This window comes from Anguilla anguilla, chromosome 16 (assembly GCF_013347855.1).
Source record: "Anguilla anguilla isolate fAngAng1 chromosome 16, fAngAng1.pri, whole genome shotgun sequence".
Taxonomy (NCBI): Eukaryota; Metazoa; Chordata; class Actinopteri; order Anguilliformes; family Anguillidae; genus Anguilla; species Anguilla anguilla.
Genome location: NC_049216.1, coordinates 26620972 through 26644734, shown reverse-complemented (window position 1 = coordinate 26644734; position 23763 = coordinate 26620972). Strand labels below are relative to the sequence as shown.

General features: G+C 44.2%; 3 protein-coding genes across 7 annotated transcripts in view; 1 reads left to right on the top strand and 2 right to left on the bottom strand.

Annotated features, from left to right (window-relative positions):
- The window catches only part of LOC118215219 (granule associated Rac and RHOG effector protein 1-like), a 32953-nt gene extending 24917 nt beyond the window's left edge, over positions 1 to 8036 (top strand). For both annotated transcript variants that reach the window (XM_035395749.1, XM_035395750.1), the window contains 7 exons: positions 983 to 1080; positions 1321 to 1446; positions 1599 to 2680; positions 4094 to 4259; positions 4793 to 4930; positions 5168 to 5246; positions 5876 to 8036. In XM_035395749.1, coding sequence (XP_035251640.1) covers positions 983 to 1080; positions 1321 to 1446; positions 1599 to 2680; positions 4094 to 4259; positions 4793 to 4930; positions 5168 to 5246; positions 5876 to 6232 — 2046 coding nt within the window. In that variant the 3' untranslated portion in view covers positions 6233 to 8036. The remainder of the gene's footprint in view (positions 1 to 982; positions 1081 to 1320; positions 1447 to 1598; positions 2681 to 4093; positions 4260 to 4792; positions 4931 to 5167; positions 5247 to 5875) is intronic.
- Positions 8037 to 8820: 784 nt separating this feature from the next.
- ss18l2 (ss18, like 2) lies at positions 8821 to 11009 on the bottom strand. The gene is made up of 5 exons (XM_035395751.1): positions 10782 to 11009; positions 10087 to 10163; positions 9886 to 9967; positions 9684 to 9786; positions 8821 to 9472 (listed from the first exon to the last, which is right to left on the bottom strand). The coding sequence occupies exons 1-5, from the start codon at positions 10848 to 10850 to the stop codon at positions 9462 to 9464; spliced, it is 342 nt and encodes a 113-aa protein (XP_035251642.1). The 5' UTR covers positions 10851 to 11009; the 3' UTR covers positions 8821 to 9461.
- Positions 11010 to 13672: 2663 nt separating this feature from the next.
- Positions 13673 to 23705, bottom strand: lsm14ab (LSM14A mRNA processing body assembly factor b). Of its 4 annotated transcripts, none has more exons than XM_035396009.1 (10): positions 23389 to 23705; positions 21438 to 21601; positions 21147 to 21294; positions 18465 to 18689; positions 17905 to 17985; positions 17548 to 17721; positions 17206 to 17377; positions 17056 to 17094; positions 16432 to 16669; positions 13673 to 16333 (listed from the first exon to the last, which is right to left on the bottom strand). In XM_035396009.1, exons 1-10 carry the CDS (start codon positions 23507 to 23509, stop codon positions 16310 to 16312), a joined length of 1386 nt encoding a protein of 461 aa, XP_035251900.1. In that variant the 5' UTR covers positions 23510 to 23705; the 3' UTR covers positions 13673 to 16309. The 4 variants fall into 4 exon arrangements, with proteins under 4 accessions (XP_035251900.1, XP_035251902.1, XP_035251899.1 ...); XM_035396011.1 differs by having other exon boundaries at positions 18510 to 18689; XM_035396008.1 differs by having other exon boundaries at positions 17548 to 17724; positions 23389 to 23704.
- Positions 23706 to 23763: the final 58 nt, after the last annotated feature.

Below are 23763 nucleotides of genomic sequence, written 5' to 3'. Positions count from 1 at the left end.
TGGCTGAAGAGAGCCGATGTGGCGGCGGCTGGGGGGGGGGGTTTGGGGGGTTGGCACACGTCTGATCTCACGTGGAAGGTGTCGGCGGTTCCTTCAGCGTTCAGCTCCGCCGTGTTTGTTTGGCCTGTCAGTGCGGCCCGCCTCGCTCGCCGCGTTGAGGGCCATAAGTCGTGCTCAGGCGTCACTTGAGAATGTAAACTGCGTCCCGCTGATGGACGTGACCTTTGCGTTTCCCCTCGCCTGAGGTCTGGCCGCCCCTGGCAGGCCGGTGTCCGCGGCAGCGTGTGAAATTCGCTCCCGACGCCGTTCGGCGGCGGGTCGCTTCAGAAAGCCGGCCCGCTGCCGTTGGTAACCGTAGCCGCGGCGGCGCGGCGGCAGAGCCGGCCCTTCTGGAGGATTAGAGCTCAGCCCCCCGCTGATGCTGAAGACAGTGACGCGTGCGCGTGAGTCACAGGAGCGCTGTAACTCCTGTGCGCGTCTGTGTCCGCTGCCAGAGGATGTACCTGCGCTATAAATAACAACAGGCCGCTTTCCTTCCTGCCCAATGCCTGCGGCGGGTGTGAGCGCTTTTCTACTGAGGGCTCCGCTCCACTCCCTTCGACGAACTTCTGAATGAACCTGCGTCATTCCATACTGGTTATGTGTGCTAGGGAATCCCCAATTAAGTCCCATGTCATGTATTGTTCTGCAGTGCCCTATATGCCCGGAGCAGTGTTTTGCGAATTGTAAACATAGTTACTGTGTTACTTCATTTAATGAACAATTAAACATTTGCTAGACGTGTGTGTGTGCGCGCCCATGCACACACAAATACATGCATACATATATTCACATTGTGTGTGTTTTGTGGAATTTTGTTTTGAAATGGGAAGTAGAATGACACAAATGTAAAATCTTACTTTTGAGTCTGCACTTTCAATTGCAGTGTTTATTTGTATTCCTGACTGTGTGTGTGCGTGTGTCTTTGTCTTTGTGGGGACAGGTGGTGGTTGACACTGCTCAGATTGAAAACAAAGAGGCCTACGCTCCCCAGATTACCCTGGAGGGATCCAGAATTGTTGTTCAAGTCCCCTCTACATGGTAAAAACACTATCACCTTCACACTTTGTGTTTCACATGTTCACAGCCATTCTCGTGCTGGTTAACACAGATAATAGGAAATAGTTATTTACTGTACACGTGTATATTCTTGTTTGCTTTCCCATTGTGATGGGATTTGCTAGCTGAGGCTAGCTGCTGTAGCTTCTGGACCAGCTGACCTGCTGTATGATCAGGCAAGGCTGTGTCAGGCTTTGGTGAAATGCTCTGCGTCACACACAGGTGTCTGAAGGAGGACCCAGCCACTATGTCCCTGCTGCAGCGCAGTCTGGACCCAGAGAAGACGCTGGGCTTGGTGGACGTGCTCTACACTGCTGTGTACGACCTCAACAGGTGGAGAGAATGCAGGTAAGACAAAGAAATGTGGGATTATTAGTGGTATCAGTCAGCGTTAGTGCTAAGCCGTAGAGCCAGTCACATTGCCCGCTAGCATTGCTAAAATTCTTTTGAATGATGTCATTGTGGCAGCCCCCAGCAGTAAGTCTCTTTGGCCCTATCAGGGAGCAGGCCCTGCCCACCATTCAGGTGCAGCTGCAGCGGGAGAGCTCGGACTACAGCCCGCAGACAGACCTGCCGCCCGGCAGCGGGTCCAAGTCCTCCAGCGGCCTGCCCAAGACCATCTCCAAGCTGACCTCCAAGTTCACCAAGAAGGTGTGCTCCAGCAGCGGCAGCGGAGGCAGCTACTCCATCCCCAACACGCCCTCCCGCAGCGCCCCGGACGACAAGGCCAAGGGCGGGGCTGGGGGCGGAGCCGACGGCAGGCTCCAGGGCATCCTCCACATGAGCAGCTTGCCCTGCACCCCTGACCCCGGGCAGTCCCCGCAGAGCCTGGCCGCCCAGCTGGCCAACGGCTGCCTGCCAGACGAGAAGGGCATGAACCTGCCCACGGACCAGGAGATGCAGGACGTCATCGACTTTCTCTCAGGGTTCAACATGGGCAAGTCCCAGCAGGCCTCCCCCCTGGTCAAGAGGAGGAACTCGGTGGCCTCCACCAACGTGTCCGAGCTGAAACCCCCCACAGGAGCGGCCCCGCCTACACAGGCTGCGGCCCACAGTGCCCTGCAGCCCCCTGCCCCGGTCCTGCCCCAACCCCAACCGCAGCCGCCACCACAACAGCAGCCACCGCAACCGCCACAGCAGCCGCACCCAGCTCAGAAACCGCCGCAGCCACACCCCCCTTCCCAGCAGGCACTGCAGTACTATCAGCACCTGCTGCAGCCCATTGGTCAGCAGCAGCAGCAGGCCTCTCCACAGCACCCTTCCCAGCAGCCTCCACCCCAGCAGCAGCAGCAGCGCGTGCCAGCCAAGTGGCCCACCAGCTCCACCCAGCACCCCCCACAGGGCCCTCCCCCCGCAGGGCTCTCTCCCATTGGGCAGCTGGGGCAGTGGGGCGCGCCCGGCCTCCCGGACCTGAGCTCAGACCTGTACAGCCTGGGCCTGGTGAGCACCTACATGGACAGCATGATGTCAGAGATGCTGGGCCACAAGCCCACCGGGCCCCGGAACAACACCTGGCCCAACCGGGACCAGAGCGAGGGGGTGTTCGGGGCCCTGGGAGACGTGCTTCCGTTTGACCCGGCCGGTAAGTGGGCTCTCCGTCAGCCAGCGAAGCCGCCCCGCGCTTCGGTCTCCAGCGTTAGGAGCCCTGCTTGTCGAGCACAGCTGCTTTTATACTGAATATAGGGTCCAGTCGCTGAGGCAGAATGGCAACACCTTTATTTTGAATTGGAACAACGTGATTTCCCCCCCTCTATTATCTTCAGCTGGTGCTATTTGAAATGGCGTATCAGTGATCCAGACGTGGGAGAGAGCCCCTTTGTGTGCGTGATCACAGGGGTGCTGAGAGAACTGTGTCGGCACTGAGGCTGTGCTGAGAGGAGCGTTTCAGCACACAGATTACACCCCTCTCTGACTCAACAGAGACGCGCCCGTCTAACGCGGCGGTCACTGGCAGAGCATTCATTACTCTCAGACTGAGCGCTTCGCTTTCATCGTTATCCTTATGTTGTGGTCTGAAATCTCTTGGTTTAAAGGATCTCACGTGTTCCAGCATAGACCAGAACCATAACTCACTGTAGACAACTGCAGGATACTGGGCACAACTCACAATCGGTAATTGAACTTCCTGCATTATATAAATGGATACTGACACTTGGACATTGGTGTGTATTTTAATGCAGTGTCTGGGCTGATGTGCAGAACTCACTGCAGTGAGCTAAAGTGTGTCATTGTGCAGTGAAACAGCTTTTTATTTTCTGCTACACTGACTGCGTAGCCAAGCCCGGGGAGCAGATTGCATAACCGTGACACGAGCGTCAGGAGACACGTGCAGTTCCTGGCAGATCCCTCCCGCAGCGCGGAGGCCTGGGCCCGCGCCTCGCTGGGGAAGGCTCGGCGGGATTAGCTGGGGTATTAGCGGCGTCGCCATGGCGGTCGCGGAGCTGAGCGGCGAACGAGAGCCGGTGGCGGTGTGGTCGAGCTGTCTCTGCTGATCCCCAGCGCTCCGGAGCCTGACAGGGCCTGGTCTCCCTCAGAGCACAGGGCCCAAGTGCTCTGCGAAAGTTCCGAGCCGTCCGAGCTTTCCGTCAGGCTCCATCCATAGCTCACACAGACGGCCGACAGTTCTGCTGACTCAGGCACCGTCCTTCATTTGAAGAGCTGTGGTTAAGGGGTTCAGGATCTAGGGAGTATTATTTACTGAGTTGTCCTGGTGTGTAATTACCTAAATAAATCCTCATAAATACACGCTTGAATCTACATGTAATTCCTTTGTCTTGCGTTCCTGCTCTTACCGTCAGGGGCTTATTTGAGAGGCGTCAGCGACCTGTTTTGTAACGCAGCCTTTCTGCATGGGCAGGGTCGATTGTGTGCAGGCTATTGTGCCTTTTCTGCCATCACAGACAGTCTGGCTTAAAGGATTGCGCTGCGGGTCTGGATGTGGTGAATTTAGCTGAGTGAGTCAGAAGCTGACTGTGGGTTTTATCTTGGTGTGTAGTGGGCTCGGACCCAGAGTTTGCCCGGTACGTGGCCGGCGTGAACCAGGCCATGCAGCAGAAACGGCAAGCGCAGCACGTTCGTCACCCCAGCAACGCGCGCAGCAACTGGCCAATCGCTGACGAGTCTCACAGGAGCTGGCCCCACCCGGAGTACTACACTGAAGGGTAAGCCAAATATGTCAAAATGTTACAAGCCTAACTCCCTCAGCCAACCCAAACATCCTATTTATGCTTGCTCCCATTTTCCCATTCTCCACTAGATTTAACTAATGATGCATTAGCAGTCTCGCTTCTGAGGATGTGCAGTGAGCTCCATATGGTTACGAAGACTTATTATTCTTGATTTGGCTCTGTACTCCATGCTTTTAGATTTATAATTTTAAAATTCACATGCAGTTAAAGTGGTCCTCTTGTTGACAAACGCCAATCACACCAACATGTGAATTGTTTGATTGCAAATCTAAAATTGTGGAGTACAGAGCCAAAGCAAGCAATCAAAAGCATGCCTTTGTCCCCAACGTTATGGAGCTCACTGTATATGCTCAGCCTGGCGGAGGTTCAGGGCTGGTGGGTCATTTGATAGCTTATCCCATAGCCCAATAAGTTTGAGCAGTTGAATGTGACTGAAACGCTCGGAGCAGGGGATAAAGTGAGGTCAGCCATTACTTTGAGGTTTCTGCTGTGTGTTTCTGGAGCAGGGATGCCATGAGCAGCAGCTGGTCGGCCAATCAGGGGGACTCGGCCAGCTCAAGCGACGAGACCTCTTCGGCCAATGGGGACAGCCTGTTCTCCATGTTCTCAGGACCCGACCTTGTAGCAGCTGTCAAACAGAGAAGGTACACCTGGCCCTACCCTCCAGACAGCCTGTTAGTGCCATGTAACCTCATTAAGTTTACTCATTTAAGCCAGGCTTGTCCCGATGTCACAGGACAATGAAAATGTGTATTATAAAATATATTATGAATCTTTGCTACTTACGCAGCCCTGGCTCTTCCTTGTACTTACGATTCAATTCATATATTTGCTTTCTTCTGGGTTAGAGTAATGTACTAATGAAAATCCTTTCTGTGCAGAAAACACAGCTGTGGGGAGCAAGAGGCTTTTACCCTTCCCTCACCCCCCCTCCATCACACCGGGGAGGACAGCAGCCAGGTGAGTCTGTGCAGCTGTGGCGGTCAGCGGAAACAGACGTCCGTTTTCCGCGTATAACGTCTAAATCAGGGCTGGCCAATCCTGTTCCTGGAGATCTACAGTCCTGTAGGTTCTCATTTCAACCCTAATTTGGCACGCCTGATCCTAATAATTAGCAGCACATTGAGATCTCTAGCTGTGGAATGAGGTGTGCTTTGTTAGAGTTGAAGTGAAAACTTACGGGGTGGTAGATATCCAGGAACAGGGTTAGGCAGCCCTGGTCTAACTGGTCTGTCACCCTCCATCCCTTCTGCTGTCCTGCAATCTGTACACACCCAGCCTAACACAATGCCATTTCTAGGTCTTGCTTTTTTTAAATATGGAATTTCACATAACTTTGTTTCATTGTAAATTCAATTTCTTCTGTATATTGAGCTATTATGTTACCGTTTTTTAAAGAGCTGAGTGAGAAGCGTTAATAGATGTGGAAAATAATAGCTATCATTGCTTCCAACAAACTGAAAAGGGGGGGGTTACAGATTGATTTCAGTCACCTGGAGCAAGTAGTAATTGAAGGGTGTTTAGTGTGTCATTTTGGTGATATTTGGTATGCTGTATGCTAACTGTGCTCCTGACACTTTACCCCACAGGACTGCAAAATGAAAACCTGGCCTCCGAAGGCTCCTTGGCAGCACTCCTCCCCCCACACCAACACCCTGCCCAATGTCAGCTCTTCCTTGTACCAGATGACCATCCCCTCCAGCCAATGGAGCGACTCCATGCAGATGCTGCAGTCGCCGGTGTGGTCTACGGCCGGCGACTGCCCCCCCTCCGCGGGGATGACCCCCGGCTTCCCCTATGCGCAGCCGCAGACGCAGACCCCTCTGCAGACCCCGCAGACGCAGACGCAGCAGCAGCAGGCTTCCCAGCACAAGGCCGTCGGCAAGGGCTTCAAATCCTTCCCCCTGAAACACGAGCACAGGCCCTCCTACCTGCACCAGTACTGAGTCCGAGCAGCGCGGCGTGAGCCGGAGCGGCGCCCGCGTGTCGCCATGACGACTCGGCGCGGCAGGACTCCGGCCGAGCGGCGCCAGGTGTGTATATAGGCCTGTCCCGTACTCGTAGTCGTGTGTGTGTGTGTGTGTGTGTGTGTGTTTACTGTAGAGCGAGCCGCGACCGTTAGTTATAAGCTGCTCCGTTCTTGAATCCAAATCCAAAATGTGTGAAATTGGGGGGGGTGGTCTTACTGAGTTTGTAGCCAAGCTGAAGCAGACACTGCAGCACTAACATTTTATACCTATTTTTCCATTTGAGAGTTTTTCTAAGCTGTTGTGCTGGCTGAGCTGTGTGCATGACAGCAGCTAGTCTGATGGTCGCGTCTCTTGTCCAGTTAACGTATATGCTTTGTTTCCTGAGCATTAGGTAGCCTGTGGAATGCAGTGGAGTACAAGTGCTTGTCCATTTTGCTACTTTTGCGACTGATAGTTTGTGTTAGCTATGAGGACGGAGAGACCCCTCCAGTGGGAGTCCTCTGATCCTGAAGTATACTGTGTGGCTAAGAAACTGTAACTGCCAAATCTCATGCAAGATGAACCAGACAACAGCTCTCATCTATTGTTTCATTGCTTGTAAATTACTCAAACTGAAATATAAATTATTTACTTCCATTTGTATTAAATAGGCTTTGAGCTGGCTCAGCAGAAATATAATAATCATTACAGAAGTGTAATTTGAAAGACACACTCTACTTTTTCAGCAACTGATATTGCTATAGAGTCAAAATAATAGCAAATATGTGCCATGTTAATATTAATAACGCTTTACAGATTATTTTTCCAACCAAAGCGTTGTTCAGAGTATGAATGGTGCTTTAGAGTAAAAGAATGAGTTATAATAATAATAATAATAAGAATAATAATAATAATAATAATATCTACCTATCCCATTGTACAGTAACCTTGGAACATCTCTGTGGTTAAATATTAAATGGTCATTTTTTTGTTTTTCTGATTGGCAAGTTTCTAAATGCAAAAATTTGAAAAACAAACATAACATTTTTTTTCCATTTAAATACAATATTTTTTTGTACAAAAATTGACAGTATTAATCTTATTTTTGTATTTTCTTAAATGTTATACCATTATTGTATGTTTCATGCTAACATAATTTAGGCGTATTGATAAATAGATCCTCTTCCCCCACCTCCCTAATAGAATGGTGAAAAGCACATTTTATTTACTACAGAGTTTAACTACATCATATATCTATAAGGTTACCAAATATGCCATTATAACACTAAAAAACATTATTGTGTGTTTAGGGCATTTTGAGCCCGGGTTTCTCAGTTTGTATGGCAGTGGGCTGTATTTAAATGCCCAGAATGCTGACTTTTCTGTGACGTTTGTGGATGCCAATGTTGCCTGTATTTCTATGACACCATCGTTTTCTGAAAACTAACATACCATGTTTACAGAGAATCATTCGCTGTATATATATAAAATACCTTTTTATAGTTAAGTGCTTTGCACAATCAAAATACGCGGTTTGTTGCTTTTTGTCTGTGTCAATCTCCCAAACTGTTGCTTTTTTTAAAGATATCTATGAAGACCTTGAACTGTAACTGTAAGCATTTCTCAGCTGTGTCAAACGGTTTACCAGTTGCTTTACTAAAAAAGAAAATGTAGCTCTGTTTGAGCAGATATGAAGGGGGACTGCTTGGCTTATGTTGCTTATTGTTCTCTAGAGGTGGCAACTTAAATCTTTCCAACTGTTCCAGCAAAGCAAAAAAAATAAAAATTAAATGAACTAGCAGTTTTGAAACCATTGTCTTTTTTGCCATTGTGCATTTCAAAGTCATTGGAGGTATGTCTTAATTTATCTCAAAGCAAAGATGTTTGGATTGCAGAAGTCATCTTAGAATATTTTATTTATTAAACCCCTCCCCCTACCGTTTCAACTGACCTCCATGTTGATCTTTTTGTGATATCCATGTTATAAACTTATCCCCTTAAAACTGCCTCATCATAGTGACTGTAACTTCAGAAAAGCATCATCTCTTCAGGGACTCAGTGGTTAATATGTGAAGTTGTAGCATCTCTACTTTTCTGAAGAAGACAGAAGATACATTTTTTCCCTGCTACTGTGTTTAGGACCTATAAACAGGTAATATGTTGTATAAAAGCCATGGTGCATTTTTATCTCACGTCTGATCTGTCAGAGCAGTACTGCCATGAATGGTCCCTTGCTCATACCAACAAGTGCTGATTTTTTTCTTTGTTCCAACTCCCAAGCTTGCTGGCCAAATATACTCACTTTGTATTTCAGCATTTAAAAGCATACACTAGTAAAATAACTTTACTCTCAGACACGCACCTTTTTATGTAAAACACGTCTAAAAACATATTTTCTTGCACACAAAAATGTGTCTAAACTCACAAGTGCTGCAAGCTTTATCACTGACCCCTCCGCTGAGCACCTCATCTAATTAGGATGTGAGCATTTTTTTAAATATTTGGACTTCATCACTGATAGAAAATTTAACAAGTTGAACGTAATCTTTGCTCTCCGGTCCCAATTCAGTCCAGAGACATTTTGAGTGCAACTGCTTTACCATTTGCAAGGAACAAAATGAAAGCACATTTGACAAATCATCATTACATGAACAGTATCAAAATGCATCATCTTGATTAGACTTAACGGCAACTGCACCCTCTACAGGCCTAACTGCATCTACAACTCATGTACACATTGGCTACACAAGTGACGCTAACCATTACTAACAAATGATGTAATACATTTATTAGTCATACATTAAAAAATGTGTCATGTCAGTAATTCTACAATATGAAGATTTTCCTTGAGGTATCAAATCAAAAGGCTGTCCTTAATACATCAGACCTTATAGTAACCATAATAACCTTGGATCAGCTTGTTGACAGCATATGCCATGGGTTTCTGATGAGCTAACAGCATGTGACCAAAGGTAAATACCACACAACGATTTCTGATGGTGAAATGACAATGTTCCCAGCTGATCAAGCAAACAATCCAACACTATTTTACACATCTACATTGAATGTTGTCAGAAATATGAAAGCAACTAGAATATTTAACATGTAAAATTGTAGAACTCCAGCATCCAAATACTAGGGTTTGGATCAGGTTTTGCTTTTATTCATTTAAAATGTGTGAACAAGGCAAAAAGTAATCTCTTCTGGAAACATCCAAATTGAAAGCTCATGATGAACCTGGGAAAATAAAGAGAGAATGCACCACCTGTCAACATTATATACATACAATTCAACCAAGGACTGCTGATCACTAAACGCAACATTTTTACAATACGACAAATGGTTTTAGTACAGGCAGTGTGAAATTAACGAAATGTGATTCCAAAACAAAAACATCGTAGTATTGCTACATTTTGTTTAAACATATTATAGTATGTGGTTCTCTCACCTGTCATCTTGTTTTCTTTATTATCTGATGTGCTACAACCATTCACGCCCTCATTTAAGACCGGCAAGGGTATGGGCCGCACTTCTCCGTTTTGAAAAGGCGTCTACAAAGAATTCAGACGTGTAAAGCGCTGGATGTGGTGAGTACAAATGAACACATTATCAAAATTCCGTGTTCACGTAAATGAAAAGATGAAACTCACTGTCAATGTTGAAGGAACGTTTGGACTGGCATCCGCGATAGTTCCTAAATAAACAATGTTTCGGTGCAATATCTGCTGGTATCTAGACATCGAACAGAAACATATCACTTAGGGCCTTAGGCCGCCACGGCCCAACGAGATAAGCGACTAAGAACATACATTCTTACATAGATAAACACTTTCTTGGTTTGGCTCACTTACTGGACACATTCCGTTGCTCTTCCTTTCTGCATGTATTCGGTTATACATCTTACCAACTGGTCATTTTCGTCAAGTAACTGTAAATAAACCAGAATATTATTTATTTAAATTTAAAGGCGGTACCACATGCAATTAGGGAAAAAAATTCCTTTCCTCCAATTGAAATGGATTTTGAATATGGGCACAGATGCTAACATTTTTTGTATTATGGCGATTTATATTTTAGGATATGCAAACTATCTCATGAATAATTAGGCTACAACATGCAAATTTGCGTATTAAAACTTTGTTTCTCTTATACTTGACACGGCTGGTATAAAAACATCTAAATTAACTATTTAAAGTTGTTTCTTATTATTGCTTCAGATATTTTATAAAATTACATAATTTCAATTTCCGTAATATCAAATTATCAGCCAAGTCAAGCAGTAGCCTATCAATACTAGCGAATTAGCCTAGATGGTTTGCAAGTGCAAGTACCTAGCGGGTTACCTGGTTTAATTGGTTAGTAACTAGAAACGCTACCAGATTAAAAAGTTTAAGTACAAAACGGCAACTAGCTATCAAATTAATGGTTATTAGCTTAAGTTACCCTGCTAAAAATTCAGGTGCGCAAGAATACTGCAGTAATAAAACGATATGTAATGTTAGCTAGCTAACGCTAAATTAGCTTTTCTACAACGTCCAGTGCTTACTCTTTGTATTATCTCCTGATCGATTTGTGCTTTCCCACGTTGCTTCTTCGGCACAAAGACGACAGACATTTTCCTTACATTTCTCGATCGCAAAAACTTCTTTTTATGTGTCTCAATTGCTTAACACTGGCAAGGTAACAAGAAAAACAAGCCCAACTCCATGTTAGCGATTTCACCGCTCTTGACGAAGCAGTGTGAAGCTAGCGACAGTAAGGACTTTCGCGCGGGTCTGAAAATTTCTAAATAAAAGTCCGACGGTAAAACCAATGTAACGATCAGTAAAATGAAATTAATTAAGGAAAAATCGGACTGCAGTTGTCCTAAAATATGAACTATTCGTTTTCTATTTGTACAATATTAAAACAACTTCGATTTTAAACACAGACATTGTAAAACTATTCACAACACTAATATTAATTACAAACAAATCTGTCTTCCTTTTTTCTATTTTCTTCCCTACATTTTTAACAATAACAATGCAAAATTTTAAATGGAGAATTAAAGATAAAATACACCCATTACTTTTAATTATTATTGCAATATCCAATACAACATTACATCAGTACATGAGTTTAACTGAATGGTAAGGGAAGAATTAGAGTAATTTAAAACGCATTGCTTCAACATTCTGTGCTAACTTGTAACATCAACTATGCAACTTAAAACAAATAAATATGAAAATGTGGCTGGATATTGCACTAGAATGGCAAGGAGAATAGGACAGTATTAACACTTGTTTGTAAAGGTGAAAACATCACACACAGAATATCAAGGCTGGGGTATAAGCATGCAGTACATAGACAAATTTCATTCAATTAAATCCCAATTGCTTTCTGATAGCATGACATATATAATGTGCTGCTGCCTCCCCTGGACATGGACATTTAAACATGCAATTTCTCAGCAAATAGTGTATTCCTATCTTCTGCTAGTACTGTTGAATGCATACAGTTTTTAACAAGTGCACATACAAGTCAAACAGTCTTGAATGAATTAAAATCTCTTTAAGAACTCAGAATATGACGCTTATTTGATGTAAGTGACGCCATATCTGAAGAGTGGAGGGTCCAAGGTTTTCAAAACACCCCCATATCATTGAGACAACATGTCCAGGGGAGGCAGCAGAGCATGTTATCTGTTATAGTATCAGAAAGCAATTGGACCTTAATTGAATGAAATTCGCCTATGTACTGCATGTTCAAACCCCAGCCACATTTTCTATGACGCTTATTTGATATAAGTGACACCGTATCTGAAGAGTGGAGGGTCCAAGGTTTTCAAAACACCCCCATATCATTGAGACAACATGTCCAGGGGAGGCAGCAGCGCATTATGTATGTCATGCTATCAGAAAGCAATTGGGATTTAATTGAATGGAATTCGCCTATGTACTGCATGTTCAAACCCCAGCCACATTTTCTATGACGCTTATTTGATATAAGAGACACCATATCTGAAGAGTGGAGGGTCCAAGGTATTCAAAACACCCCCATATCATTGAGACAACATGTCCAGGGGAGGCAGCAGCGCCTGCTGTACACGATCCATTGACCTATACTAGCAGTAGAGAGGAATACACTGTTTAGTTGAACCACAACATTTTCTATCAAATTTTCTATCATGTTTATTTGATATCTTTGTCATCATATCAATTTAGTGAAGGGCTGTATGCAGTAAATGTCCATTGTTAATTCAAGTCTTAACAGATAACTTTTGGTCTGACTCTGGAATGTGGGTCCAAATGTTATCTATTTAGAGTTGAATTAGCACTGGACATTTTATTGTGTACTAACAAACCCATGCCACATAGCTTACTGGCTAATTGTTATAGGATAAACTATCATCTAGAGTTGTTAGAACACCTCAGTGGTAACATGACCTATTAATTATGACAAATATGCTGGAATCCGTTTTATATTCTCCTAAAAAAAAGCAAGATCATGGTATTTCATATTTAGACTTACTGCACTTCCAAGAATCAACATGGCAGAAATATAAAAAAAGCTTTATAAAAATGCACTGCCTTTTTAATTGGCATTATAAGTATAACGAAGGAGTATTTTACATGTCAAAACGTCGCTAGAAAATAAACGTTGAGATACGCGTTTCTCGCTTTCGCGCAGGCAGACTTTTATTTTGAACGATTTCCGACGAATCTGCCGTCTTACTGTCGCTCATTTCACGGTGCTTCATGACGATATGTTCCGGTAAAGCACTTCCGTATCAAGCAAGGCACTCGAGGGCCAATCGGGAATGAATGCCCATGCGTTACATTTTTCCAGTGAACGCTTTGATTAGCTAAAACACTCCACGTGATTCTTCATACCCGATCAGTGGTTCATTCGTTGAGTATTTGTTGAACACAACACATTGCGTCATGCGCTTGGTTAAAACAAAACCCCGATTTGGACACGGTTTCATTTAGTGTTCATTCACCTTAACTCACCCTTCCCAAATAAATCTGGCATGGAGTTCAATTTTTGGCTCGCTCAATGTGTAAGAGGAAGTGGGTTTATTCTTTGTACTATCTTAGGCTGTTTAATTTGGACATAGTGGTCCTGCATTAAAAAATTAAATAAGTGGATTGATGGATTTAAATAGTGTCAAGCACAGGACAACTGAACTTGAATCACCATGGCCATCTCGGGGTGTGTGTTTGTCATTAGGAGCAATATTCCATCACAGAAATAAAGTTGAGAACCACTGTTCAAAATACAATTAGCACAGCAAACCACATCAGAACTTGAATATTGCACATTTCCAGTTCAGCGCACATATGTTGCTTCCCCTTCCAGATATATTAAACAATGGTGCCTTGTCTAGTACTTGGATCTCTGAACATATTTGGTGTGCAGTGCAGTTCATTTTTAAACTCAAACCATGCAAAAGGGTTAGAAAGGAGACAAATTTATTGAACAACTGTTTATTCCTTGCTTTGAATAAAAACCCCCGTTACACTGAAAGTACATCATGCTGTTAAATTTCCTGTTTTGGAACAAAACATCTGGATAGTGACCCAGAGATTAGGAGTAACTAATATAATTAAACCCTCACAGAATATAGCATTTTGGTAGTATGTACAATTTCTTTATCTAAAATTAGCATGGGACATTTCAGTAACAGTTATTGCAACACAATTGGGGATCTGGCTATTCAAGCAACATCCAAGTTGTTCGGTGTCATGATTTTGTGGATTCTCATGAGGCACAACTACCAGGCAGTGTTCTGAGTTAACTACCAACGTCCAGTCAGGCTGTACATATTTCACTACTGTACACCTCACTAGCTGCCCTATTTATCATCTTGTAGTGCTTTAAAACTGCGCAAGTAAGATTTGTCTTCTAATTTATCTATCCTGATTCAACTTTTATGATGAGCAGCGCACCACAATTCTTTATTTCCCCCCTTTCCCAAAAACATACACAAACTTGAGAACATTTGGAACAAATCTGAACCCCCTTCCCCCTTCCGAATATTCGGATCCCTTTGTTCCAGTCATTGTAAGCAACAATGCATCGTTAAAAAATCCAATCACTGCAGAACTCTTTCCGGACATCTCACCACCTCAACAGGCTGTGCTGAAAGAATGCCCAATTTACTTCCCCGTAGCATTTGATAATAGCCATATCTCCGTAAGTAATGGGGAAACATTCACAGCAAATGACTAGTACATGTACACTCTGTAGTATTGTGAGAACACTGATCACTTACAGGGCCTCCGAATGGTGAAAATGACAAATCAGCACATTCCGATGCCAAATTGAAATGAATTCAAATTCAAACTGGTTTAATGTTCACGCTTGTAGCCCACCTGAACCCTTCTTATTTGGGGAAAAAATCCTGTCATGTCCCTGAGGCCTTTCTATGCATGCAAAGGGGAAAACAAACTTTTGAAGTCCGGTTACTTTACTGCAGCATCTGACATCTCATTGTACCATGGACAATTGCTATTATAGTAAATTTCAGGAAACAAACCCAAAAAAAAAAAAAAAAACATACATCACTAATATTAAATTTTAAACGTAAAGCCTTACAAGTCCTTTGCAGATTAACTACTGTTTCAAAGGCCCATTCACACAGGGTACATATCAGATCTGACAAAATAAGATTACCACATATTTGCAGCTACAGTCTAATACCTACTACAACATATAATGCCACTGACAACCTTAGGCTATATTCTAAAGGGTTAACTGACCACCTGGCTTTTCACAATTCATTAAAGTGCAATGAAACACATTTTCGACCAAATCAAATCTCTAGCAGTGTTTAGTCTTCTTCCTGAGTAAGTACTTTAGACAACTTTTTCGGGAAAAAACAGAATGTGAGGTCATTAACTCAAGCCAACTCTGCTACTCATTTCAGAATTACTGGTCAGCTACACAAGTGTACTCTCCATGTCCAGCAGAGATGAGAACAAGCTCAACTTATAGCAAATTGTATATTGCCAACAGGGACAAGATACTGCCCCTGCATTAATGAAGCAACCATGCACATATTGCATAATTCTCCATAAGAAACAGATTGCAGTTCTGATGTACCAATGAGCTGGTTAAGCTTCCAGCATGAGTAGCCACAGATGCACACAATGTGACCTAACTTCAAATCAAGCACTGCGAAATTATAGTACCTGTGCTAGATTATTCATTGGCTGCTTTTGTGAAAACCCTGGTAAATACAAATCGGTCTGCACGTTTAACTTAACTAATACATCATGTTCCAATGGCCTGCCTCATTTCCTGTGTGAATGGGTCTTTGCAGAGATTTCCATCGAAACAATATCAAACCAAAAGGAGGGCAAAGCTCTGAAGTCTTGCACTAACAGCTCTATGTAAGCTCCACACTTGTGTAGAATCTAATTGCTAGTATGCCCAAATCCAAGCTGTCTTAACAATAATGGACTGATATATCCAAGAACAACTAAACTGCCAAGTAGAGGAAGTATTCCAGACAAGGAAGCCTAAAACCCAGCAGGGTGCTGAAAGGTGGGACTGCCAACTATCAAGATATGTGCAGTAGAAAAAAAAAACATATGTAAAGTAGAAAGCTGTAACTGATTCAACTGGCTCTGTACAGGAATTTGGTGCATCTAAAGGTACATTACAGGATATATCCGAAAAATAAAGCTATTTCAGTGATCATAGTACTCTCACAGTTTCAGCGGGATTCTGCGCTTCTCTTTACACCTAACAGTACATTATCAAATACAAGTTTAGTAAGAAACTCAAATATCAATGCAAAAATACTGAATAGTCCCACTGAAGTATGGTAATCATATACAAGATCTCCAACTGCTTATATTTCAAATAAAGTTTTAAGGTCGCATTATAATTCTTTGCTTTTTTTTTTTGAAAGAGGAAACAAAACTGCATTCACACCCTCTGAATACAAGCAGTCTACCCCAGTGCTGGTGACAAATATACAGCAAGTACATTTCTTCATTCTTTCTGTCACAAGTTGAAATCAAAAACAACATTTTCTGGACCACGAGGAGCTACATTTCTGATTGGATCCATCCTCCATGTATACTATGCAGCCACTTTGTTATCCTTCTGGAAGAAGAAAGAGATAAGAAAATGAAGACACTTAAAATTCTCACATTTTTAAAAGCACTCTACTCTACTCTACACAGCAGTGTGGAAGGACTTACCCTGTATTCGAAGTCTGAGAACTCCCTGCCGCCCCGGCCTCCCCTGAACCCGCCCCTGAAGCCAGGGGGGCCTCCGCGCGGGGGCCCGAAGGACCCCCGGCTCGCCGAACGGCCACGCCCGCCGCGGAACCCTCCCCCTCGCCCCCGGAAGCCGCCACGGCCCCGGTTGTGGCGTAGCGGGATGCCGAACGTCTCGGCGTTCATCCGCCTCTCCTCCGCCCAGGTCTGCCTCCGTTCCCTACAACAGCAAGAGTTAGACCTGGAGCACAGACACTGCCACAGCACTGAGACTGCCACAGCACTGACGCTGCCACAGCACTGAGACTGCCACAACACAGAGACTGCCACAGCACTGAGACTGCCACAGACACTGCCACAGCACTGAGACTGCCACAACACAGATGCTGCCACAGACACTGAGACTGCCACAGACACTGCCACAGCACTGAGACTGCCACAGCACATTACCCACAGCCCTTAACTCCCTCATGTCCATCTATGGAAAAATACCTGCATATAAAATAAATATTCATAAAATAAACATTAATGTCTTAACTAGAGGCTAAATTATCTTAAGGGCATTGCCACAAATTCTACTGCTCATTGATCTGAAAACAGACTTACCTTGGGAATGCTGAAACACCAGATTTTTCTGCAGCTTTCCTGAGAAAAAAAAAAAAAGGATATAACACAGCACATATAAAGTTCTTTGTAATCTTTTCTCCATCTCAGAACACAGGTCACTGGCTTCCATCACACAGAGCGTGGCTTTACCTGGTATCATCGCAGGAGATGTTATCAAAGAAGGACTTGGACTTGTCATAATAGCAGTTGGGTCCCAGGGGATCCTCTTCGTCTGCGTTCCCTTCGCTGTTCTGGGTCTCCACCCCCGAGTCGCCCTTATCCTCCCCATTCACCGCCTTCTCGGGCTTCTCCGGCTTGTCGTCTGCTTGTCACAAACATTGTCATTCAAACATACAACAGTACCACTTAAACACACTCCATTACATTTAAATAAGCACAGGCTTGGTAAACATGCGATTAGCCGCTTAATGACAGGCCCTGTCCAACCAGGTCTGATCTCTGAACTGAATTATTGTTAAGATTAGACTGCACCTTTCAGTTTGAGCTTGTTCTGGAACTCTCTGTCGATCTCTTCCTTATTGAACTGAGCATTGGCGCTCTCAAAGTCAAAGTCCTTCTCAAACTTCATGGGTCCGTCTCTGCGCACGGAAAAGCGGCCTCTGCCACGGTGTCCCCCTCCGCGGCCCCGCCGGGCAGGTGGAGCCCCTGCTGGAGGAAAGGCGACACTGCGCCATCAGCCATTGCCCCACAGCCACACGGTATCCTACATCAATATTATTCAGTCACTCAATTATTGAAAAATTGCAATAAAATCAGACAGGGAGGCAGGGAGTAAGTGGACCATAGAAAGTAGCCAGTATGATAAAGAGCAGCCTTAGGCAGTCTTACCTGCTTGTCGTTTATTTGCATCCCTGTTCTCACCCCTGCCTGGCTCAGACTCTGGTCTGGGCAGTTTCTGGGCATCGGGACCTGTAAAATAGCAGTGTTTAACTTCTCTTTCCCTCCCAATCATAACACAGTAAGCATGCAAACAAATATACACCTTTATTGGGAGTTTGTTTGAGTGAAAAATACAGCAAAAGAACCAACAGCGAGAAGGCCAAATAGCTAAGGCTACATCTGCACAAGTGTAACATACACTTTTAAACTTTTATTTTCTCCAGCAGCTCCATGGCTCACTCCCCTCCAGCTCCCACACTACTTTTTCTCAGTAGCCAATACTTTCATGTTTATAAAAATGGAGGGTGTTTATACCACCGTAAATCGCCCACACAGAACCTTTTTTTTTCACACAATAAAAGGTGCTGCATCGTGTTACTGTTGCTTTAAAGGACATCTTCAAATCTTGCGGACACAATTGCCCTTTAACCGCTGATAACTGAAAGACTGAAATAAGAGCTGGGGACACTCTCTGAATGACTGCCTGTGGCTAGCAGTGATGGCCCTACCTGTAGCGCAGTGCACAGCTGAGTGGAGCTCAGCCCAGGCCTTACCCCTCCTCTGATCGGGGACGTCTGGGGGCTTTTGGCTGCCGGCTGTGGCGGGCCGGGCTGCGGTGGGACTCCTCCGCCCGACATGCACAGGGGGGGCGGGGGCGGCCGAGGGGGTGGTCTGCACCGCCTGCTCCAGCGTAGGGCTCTTCCTCAGAGCATCCAGGGAGGGACTAGCGCGGCCTGGAAGAGAAGACAGGTGTGTTTATGAGCAGACCCGCTCAATTGCCTCAGTGGACCGATCCCATGGCACAGCATTGATTAATGGCAGGCTTCACTACATCAGTATAAATCCCTGTATAGTACGTACAAAAGGATGCACAACATTTATAACTTGTTATACCATGCAAATGATCCAATGCCAAATCACACTTAAACACAATCTGCAACCTACTATTACATTTTTAAACTATTTTTTTAAAGAGGAAAATACAATCTTCTGCTGAAAATGTCTGAACGTGATCCACCATATAGAGAAAAAGAGGAGAACTAAGAGTAAAACAGCATCTTGCTTTAAAAAGAACCATATTCGTTCTTACTAGTTCCAAAAAACAAAAAAAAAAAAATACAAATACCCAAAATAAATACGCAGTACCGTTTAGTCATCCTTACATAGAAAATTTCTATCAGTGAGATTATTCAGCAAACTGAGGTTAGTATGACAGGCCCCACTCATGTTAGAATGTACTTATATCATGGACAGAACACCAACTGGAGTTTTTCCACACTTGGGGTTGCTGGGAAACTTGTCAAGCAATGCCTAGCGTACATTACAGGGTTTTTAGTCAAGCTTTTGCCGTTTTCAAGAAAATCAGAAGTCTTTGCGTGATTGCTGTGCACACCCACCACCGACGGTCATTTAATGTCAGTCAGACTGAACTGCAGCTCTCTCAATCTAGCCATAAGCTAGATGTTCTTGCAACAACATCAAACTGATTTGATTTAAGTCCTGATGCATGGCTCGTGTAGTGTGACCCCATGTGACCATAGCCTGTGATTATGCGTGTCGTGCAAGTGTTCACATGATGGAAATGCCAGCATTGTTTATAAGAGATGGTCATTAAGTGAGAGATGTTCTCTGTTGTTATCATTTTGAAAGTTGTATAGTGTACACAAGGCATAAATCGTACTCTTGGTGAGGGAGGCAGATTTAAAATGATGCACTCTCTGCTCATCAATTCCACTTCACAGTTAGTATAGCCACACCAAAGTGGGCACTTCCGTTACTTCAGTTTTTCTTTTTTCTGTTCCGTATCCTGCACAAAGCAGTTACCTGCGGTTACAAGCGTACTCAATGAGCATGTTTCAGTGCGCATAGCCAAAAGTACTGCTCTGGGACATGGGTACACTTGTGCTTGTGTCTCCACCTAAGGAGGGGACTGGGCTACTGCAACTCTGTCCTTGAAAGCCTGCCAGCTTGTGCCATACAGCCACTACAGATGATTCAGAATGCCGCTGCCCGACTCATCTACAACCTTCCCAAATTCTCCCACGTCACTCCTCTGCTGCGATCACTCCACTGGCTACCGGTCGCTGCCAGGATCCGGTTCAAAGCCCTGACCCTTGCCTACACTGCTGCCAACAGGACAGCCCCCATCTACTTGCAGGACATGACTCGATTCTATGTGCCTGCTCAACCACTCCGCTCTGCGGCAACAGGGCACCTTGTAACCCCTCCCACCCGCCCAAAGGGATCACAGAGCTTCTCCACCCTAGCTCCCCAGTGGTGGAACGAACTCCCCGTCCCTCTCCGAACCTCCCCCTCACTACTCATCTTCCGCCGTGGCCTGAAGACTCATCTCTTCAGACTATACCTAGACTAACCACCACCATGCTGTATATTTCACTCTAAATCCCCCCCCCCCCTTTTTTTCATGACACTTGCTACATGTTGCCCCATCCCAGCACTTTTTTGGTAATTTGTATTTGTCCTAATACTGTAGCTTATTCTTCTGCCTAGTTGGCTTTGCAGAGGGTAGGTCTGAATAGTGTTCACTGTGTGAACTAAACTGTGTTCTTGGCTAGAAATAGCTGTACAAAATAAGTATTGTACCTTACTGAACCTGTGTTTAGCAGTTGTCTATGACCATGAAATGCACTTTTTGTGCGTCGCTTTGGATAAAAGCGTCTGCCAAATAAAATGTAATGTAATGTAAAAGCCGCCTGTATGGAGAGGAACAGTGGGTGTGCACGAGCACATCACACAGGGAATCAAACTCACAGCTTTGCGAGATAATGGATTATGACAAATTATAACAAAACTACAATTTGCTGAACTGTTTTATGTGATGCATTATAACAAAGCAGATAAGCGGACACAGAACAGATTGTAATATAAATATCACTAAAGTAGGTTCAACTTCAATATGGCCCTTTAATTTAAAGTTTGTAAAAGTCACACAGAAACATGGCCACTAAACAAGCTTAAATGCAGTTAAATGTTTGTGCTATGCTGAAAATAAACAAATACAAAAGAAAAATGAATGATTTCACAGGAAAATGAAAGGAAAATGCAGAATCCTTCAGCATCAAATTAACAGCTGTTTGGAAGGTATCCATCTGTAGATGCATTTGCATAAAAAAATAAACATATGAAAGGGATTTCTACCCATCACATCCCATGTGCTCAGTGATACATACCAACACCGACAGCCCCGAATTGCTGGGGCACCAGGGGGCTGGCGCTGAACTGGCTGTAGGAGGGCACGGGGACCCGGCTGAAGGGGCCGTACGAGCCTACAGACTGGAATGACGCTGCTGCTGCTGCTGGGGTGGACCCAATAGATGACTGGAGAGAGTGGAAAAACAAACCAATAAATAATGATGTCATGCAGCTAAATAACAAGCATGCACATTACCAATGAGCATCCAGGGACAAAGCACTCATGCAGAATCCTAAATATGTTGGAATAAACTGCTGCCTTCCTTTACCTGGACAATGGCAGGGTCCTGTGGAAGAGAGCATGTTGGTTTGGGAGGCTCACAGACAGTGAGGTCTTTGATGTCACTCCCCCGGAAGATGATGTATTCAAACACCTCATCTCGTGGTGGGATGGGCCGGTCAGTGGGGCGGTCTTCAGTGCCAAAGGAGCGCACTGTGGGAAAGACGGCATTCGGCAACAGATCAAAGCCACGTGACGTCAGTGGCTACTGCTGTGGCCTCTCCAGTTCAACCCATAAAAGCTTGCAAAGCATATCATGCACACACCATTTGCTAAAGAAATTTATGGCTTGTAAAGGACTATTTTAGCAGGTCAACAATAAGGTCGCAATTTCTCAATTAAATAAACAATGATTTCAAGCAACTTGCTGACAGAAGATCCTTCTGTTAGTAATCTGATTTGTCAGGTTTTCATTTCAAACAAATGTTCCTGTCTGCACATATCACGCATTACAAAGTCCACTTAAAATGTATTTTCCTAACATGTCTTCTGCATTGAACTATTTGCATACAAGTTCAAAATGAGTCTTTAATGCACGCTTTTCCTAACATGGGAAATATAATTCTATTCGAAGGAATAAAATTGTACAGTAACATCTGAACAGGTTGCATACGCAAACCTATAAAATTTTATCCACATTTCTACGTTCTCACTCGTCTTGTCAGAACTATGTCCAAGCTTACATACAGGACATCGCCATGTAACTTTATGAAAAAACCCGGGGGAAATATTCGCTATATATTAAGATTTATACAACACGCAAATGCTACGTTTCCGACTCTGTTAAGTAATGAAACGGGTCAAATTCGGTGCGTTTGGATTCCGCTGTGCTGAAGAGCATTACGTAATGCCACCAGCTGGGTCACTCAGCGAGGCTTTCCGTGTGGACGCTGACAATATGACAAACGCTCCTAACATCAAACTGATTAAGTGTTCACATAGAATAGGCTACAATAGTTATTCAGACGAATAATTTGTTTTCATTCTAATTTTAAACGACTTTTCATAGAAAGATCGAACCAAGAAAAACTCCTGCAGGCAGTGTTTAAACGTTAGCCAGCTAAATAATCATACTTTTTAGCCAATCAGCTAGTTCACTTCACTAGGTATATTTAGTCTACCGCAATACTGTGGTTTTAGATGTAGAATCAATGAAAGTATGCAAGTTTTGACATTTCATACGTAGAATCTGGCTACAAGATATGTTAATTTCGTTGGCTTCCGAGCCAGAGCGCGACTCCGAAAAGTAAACAAAGAGAACGGGTAGCCTAACTATCTGTACCATGACGCCACGGCCCGGAGTTTTCTGCAAACGCTTATTAACCCAGTTAACTCCACGTAGTACCGTTAGTTAGGCAACACTGGTATGTTGAAAATTAATCGAGTACCGTTAGACAGTTGCACTAGAAAGCATACAGATTAATCGATCTTCTATTATGCAATGCGCTTTTGTTGTCCAGCAGTCCAAAATCCGTCAGCAAGCGTTGTAAGGCTGCCTATTTAAGTACCGTCAGCTAACTTCGATAGCTATTGTTTACTAGTTTACCAGTCCAGTAACGTCATAACTCTAAAAGTTGCCACTAATACAACGTTAAATAACACGGACTGACACGAAATGCCAACTAGATAACGTTAACTAGCATGTTAACTGACACGTCTGGCTACGTAGCCATCTAGGCTAATGTTAACTTAGCTTGCTACAGTGTCTCGCAACTTAGTCAATGTAGTAGAAAGCTACCTAGCTAGCTAACATTCATTAGCAACAAGATTAATAGCTTTCTCGCTAGCTAAAGCTTGCCAGTCACGAGACGCTTGAACTTTATCCAGGGCTTTTAGTTTACACTAGTTGCCATGTGAGTTTCGTGCAATATAGTTTCTTATTACAGACTGACAGATCTAAAGCGCAAACCCCAAGGCCTTCTTTCTTCTTCCCCGATTACCTTTAGCGAGTGCGACGGTAGAATTTTCGGTATCAATAGTGTACAAGATCCCTTCATAGCGAATCTCGGCCTTGGAAATAAGGCTAATTTTACTCCCGATATATGGAGTGCCCCCGCTCATGATGTCTCCGGCTTGGCGTTTTGACTAAATGAAATGTGTATTAAAGGTCTCCTTCTTCTGGTGTCGAGCGAAGACTCGGTCTTCTCTTACTACTCTTTCCCTCTACTCGCTCGGTTTCTTTCTCCTTCTTTTGGACTGCTGCTACAACATGGCCGCCTTCATTTTTCTTCGCACGAGCCGCGGGGGGTAATGGGAAGCCGTCCTGGTTAAAAAAAATCTCGCGCTTTGTCGGGGTGGAGGATCGCAGGTGGCGC

What these genes read in the sequence shown, in the direction of transcription:
- ss18l2 (XM_035395751.1), bottom strand. Translation starts at nt 10,850, where the DNA reads ATGTCTGTCGTCTTTGTGCCGAAGAAGCAACGTGGGAAAGCACAAATC. An exon ending in AGAGCAACGGAATGTGTCCA is followed by an intron (nt 9,968 to 10,086) that starts GTAAGTGAGCCA and finishes TTCGATGTCTAG; the next exon opens with ATACCAGCAGATATTGCACC. An exon ending in ACGTTCCTTCAACATTGACA is followed by an intron (nt 9,787 to 9,885) that starts GTGAGTTTCATC and finishes AATTCTTTGTAG; the next exon opens with ACGCCTTTTCAAAACGGAGA.
- lsm14ab (XM_035396008.1), bottom strand. Translation starts at nt 23,509, where the DNA reads ATGAGCGGGGGCACTCCATATATCGGGAGTAAAATTAGCCTTATTTCC. An exon ending in TACCGTCGCACTCGCTAAAG is followed by an intron (nt 21,602 to 23,388) that starts GTAATCGGGGAA and finishes TCTTTCCCACAG; the next exon opens with TGCGCTCCTTTGGCACTGAA. An exon ending in ATCTCCTGCGATGATACCAG is followed by an intron (nt 17,095 to 17,205) that starts GTAAAGCCACGC and finishes TTTTTTTCTCAG; the next exon opens with GAAAGCTGCAGAAAAATCTG.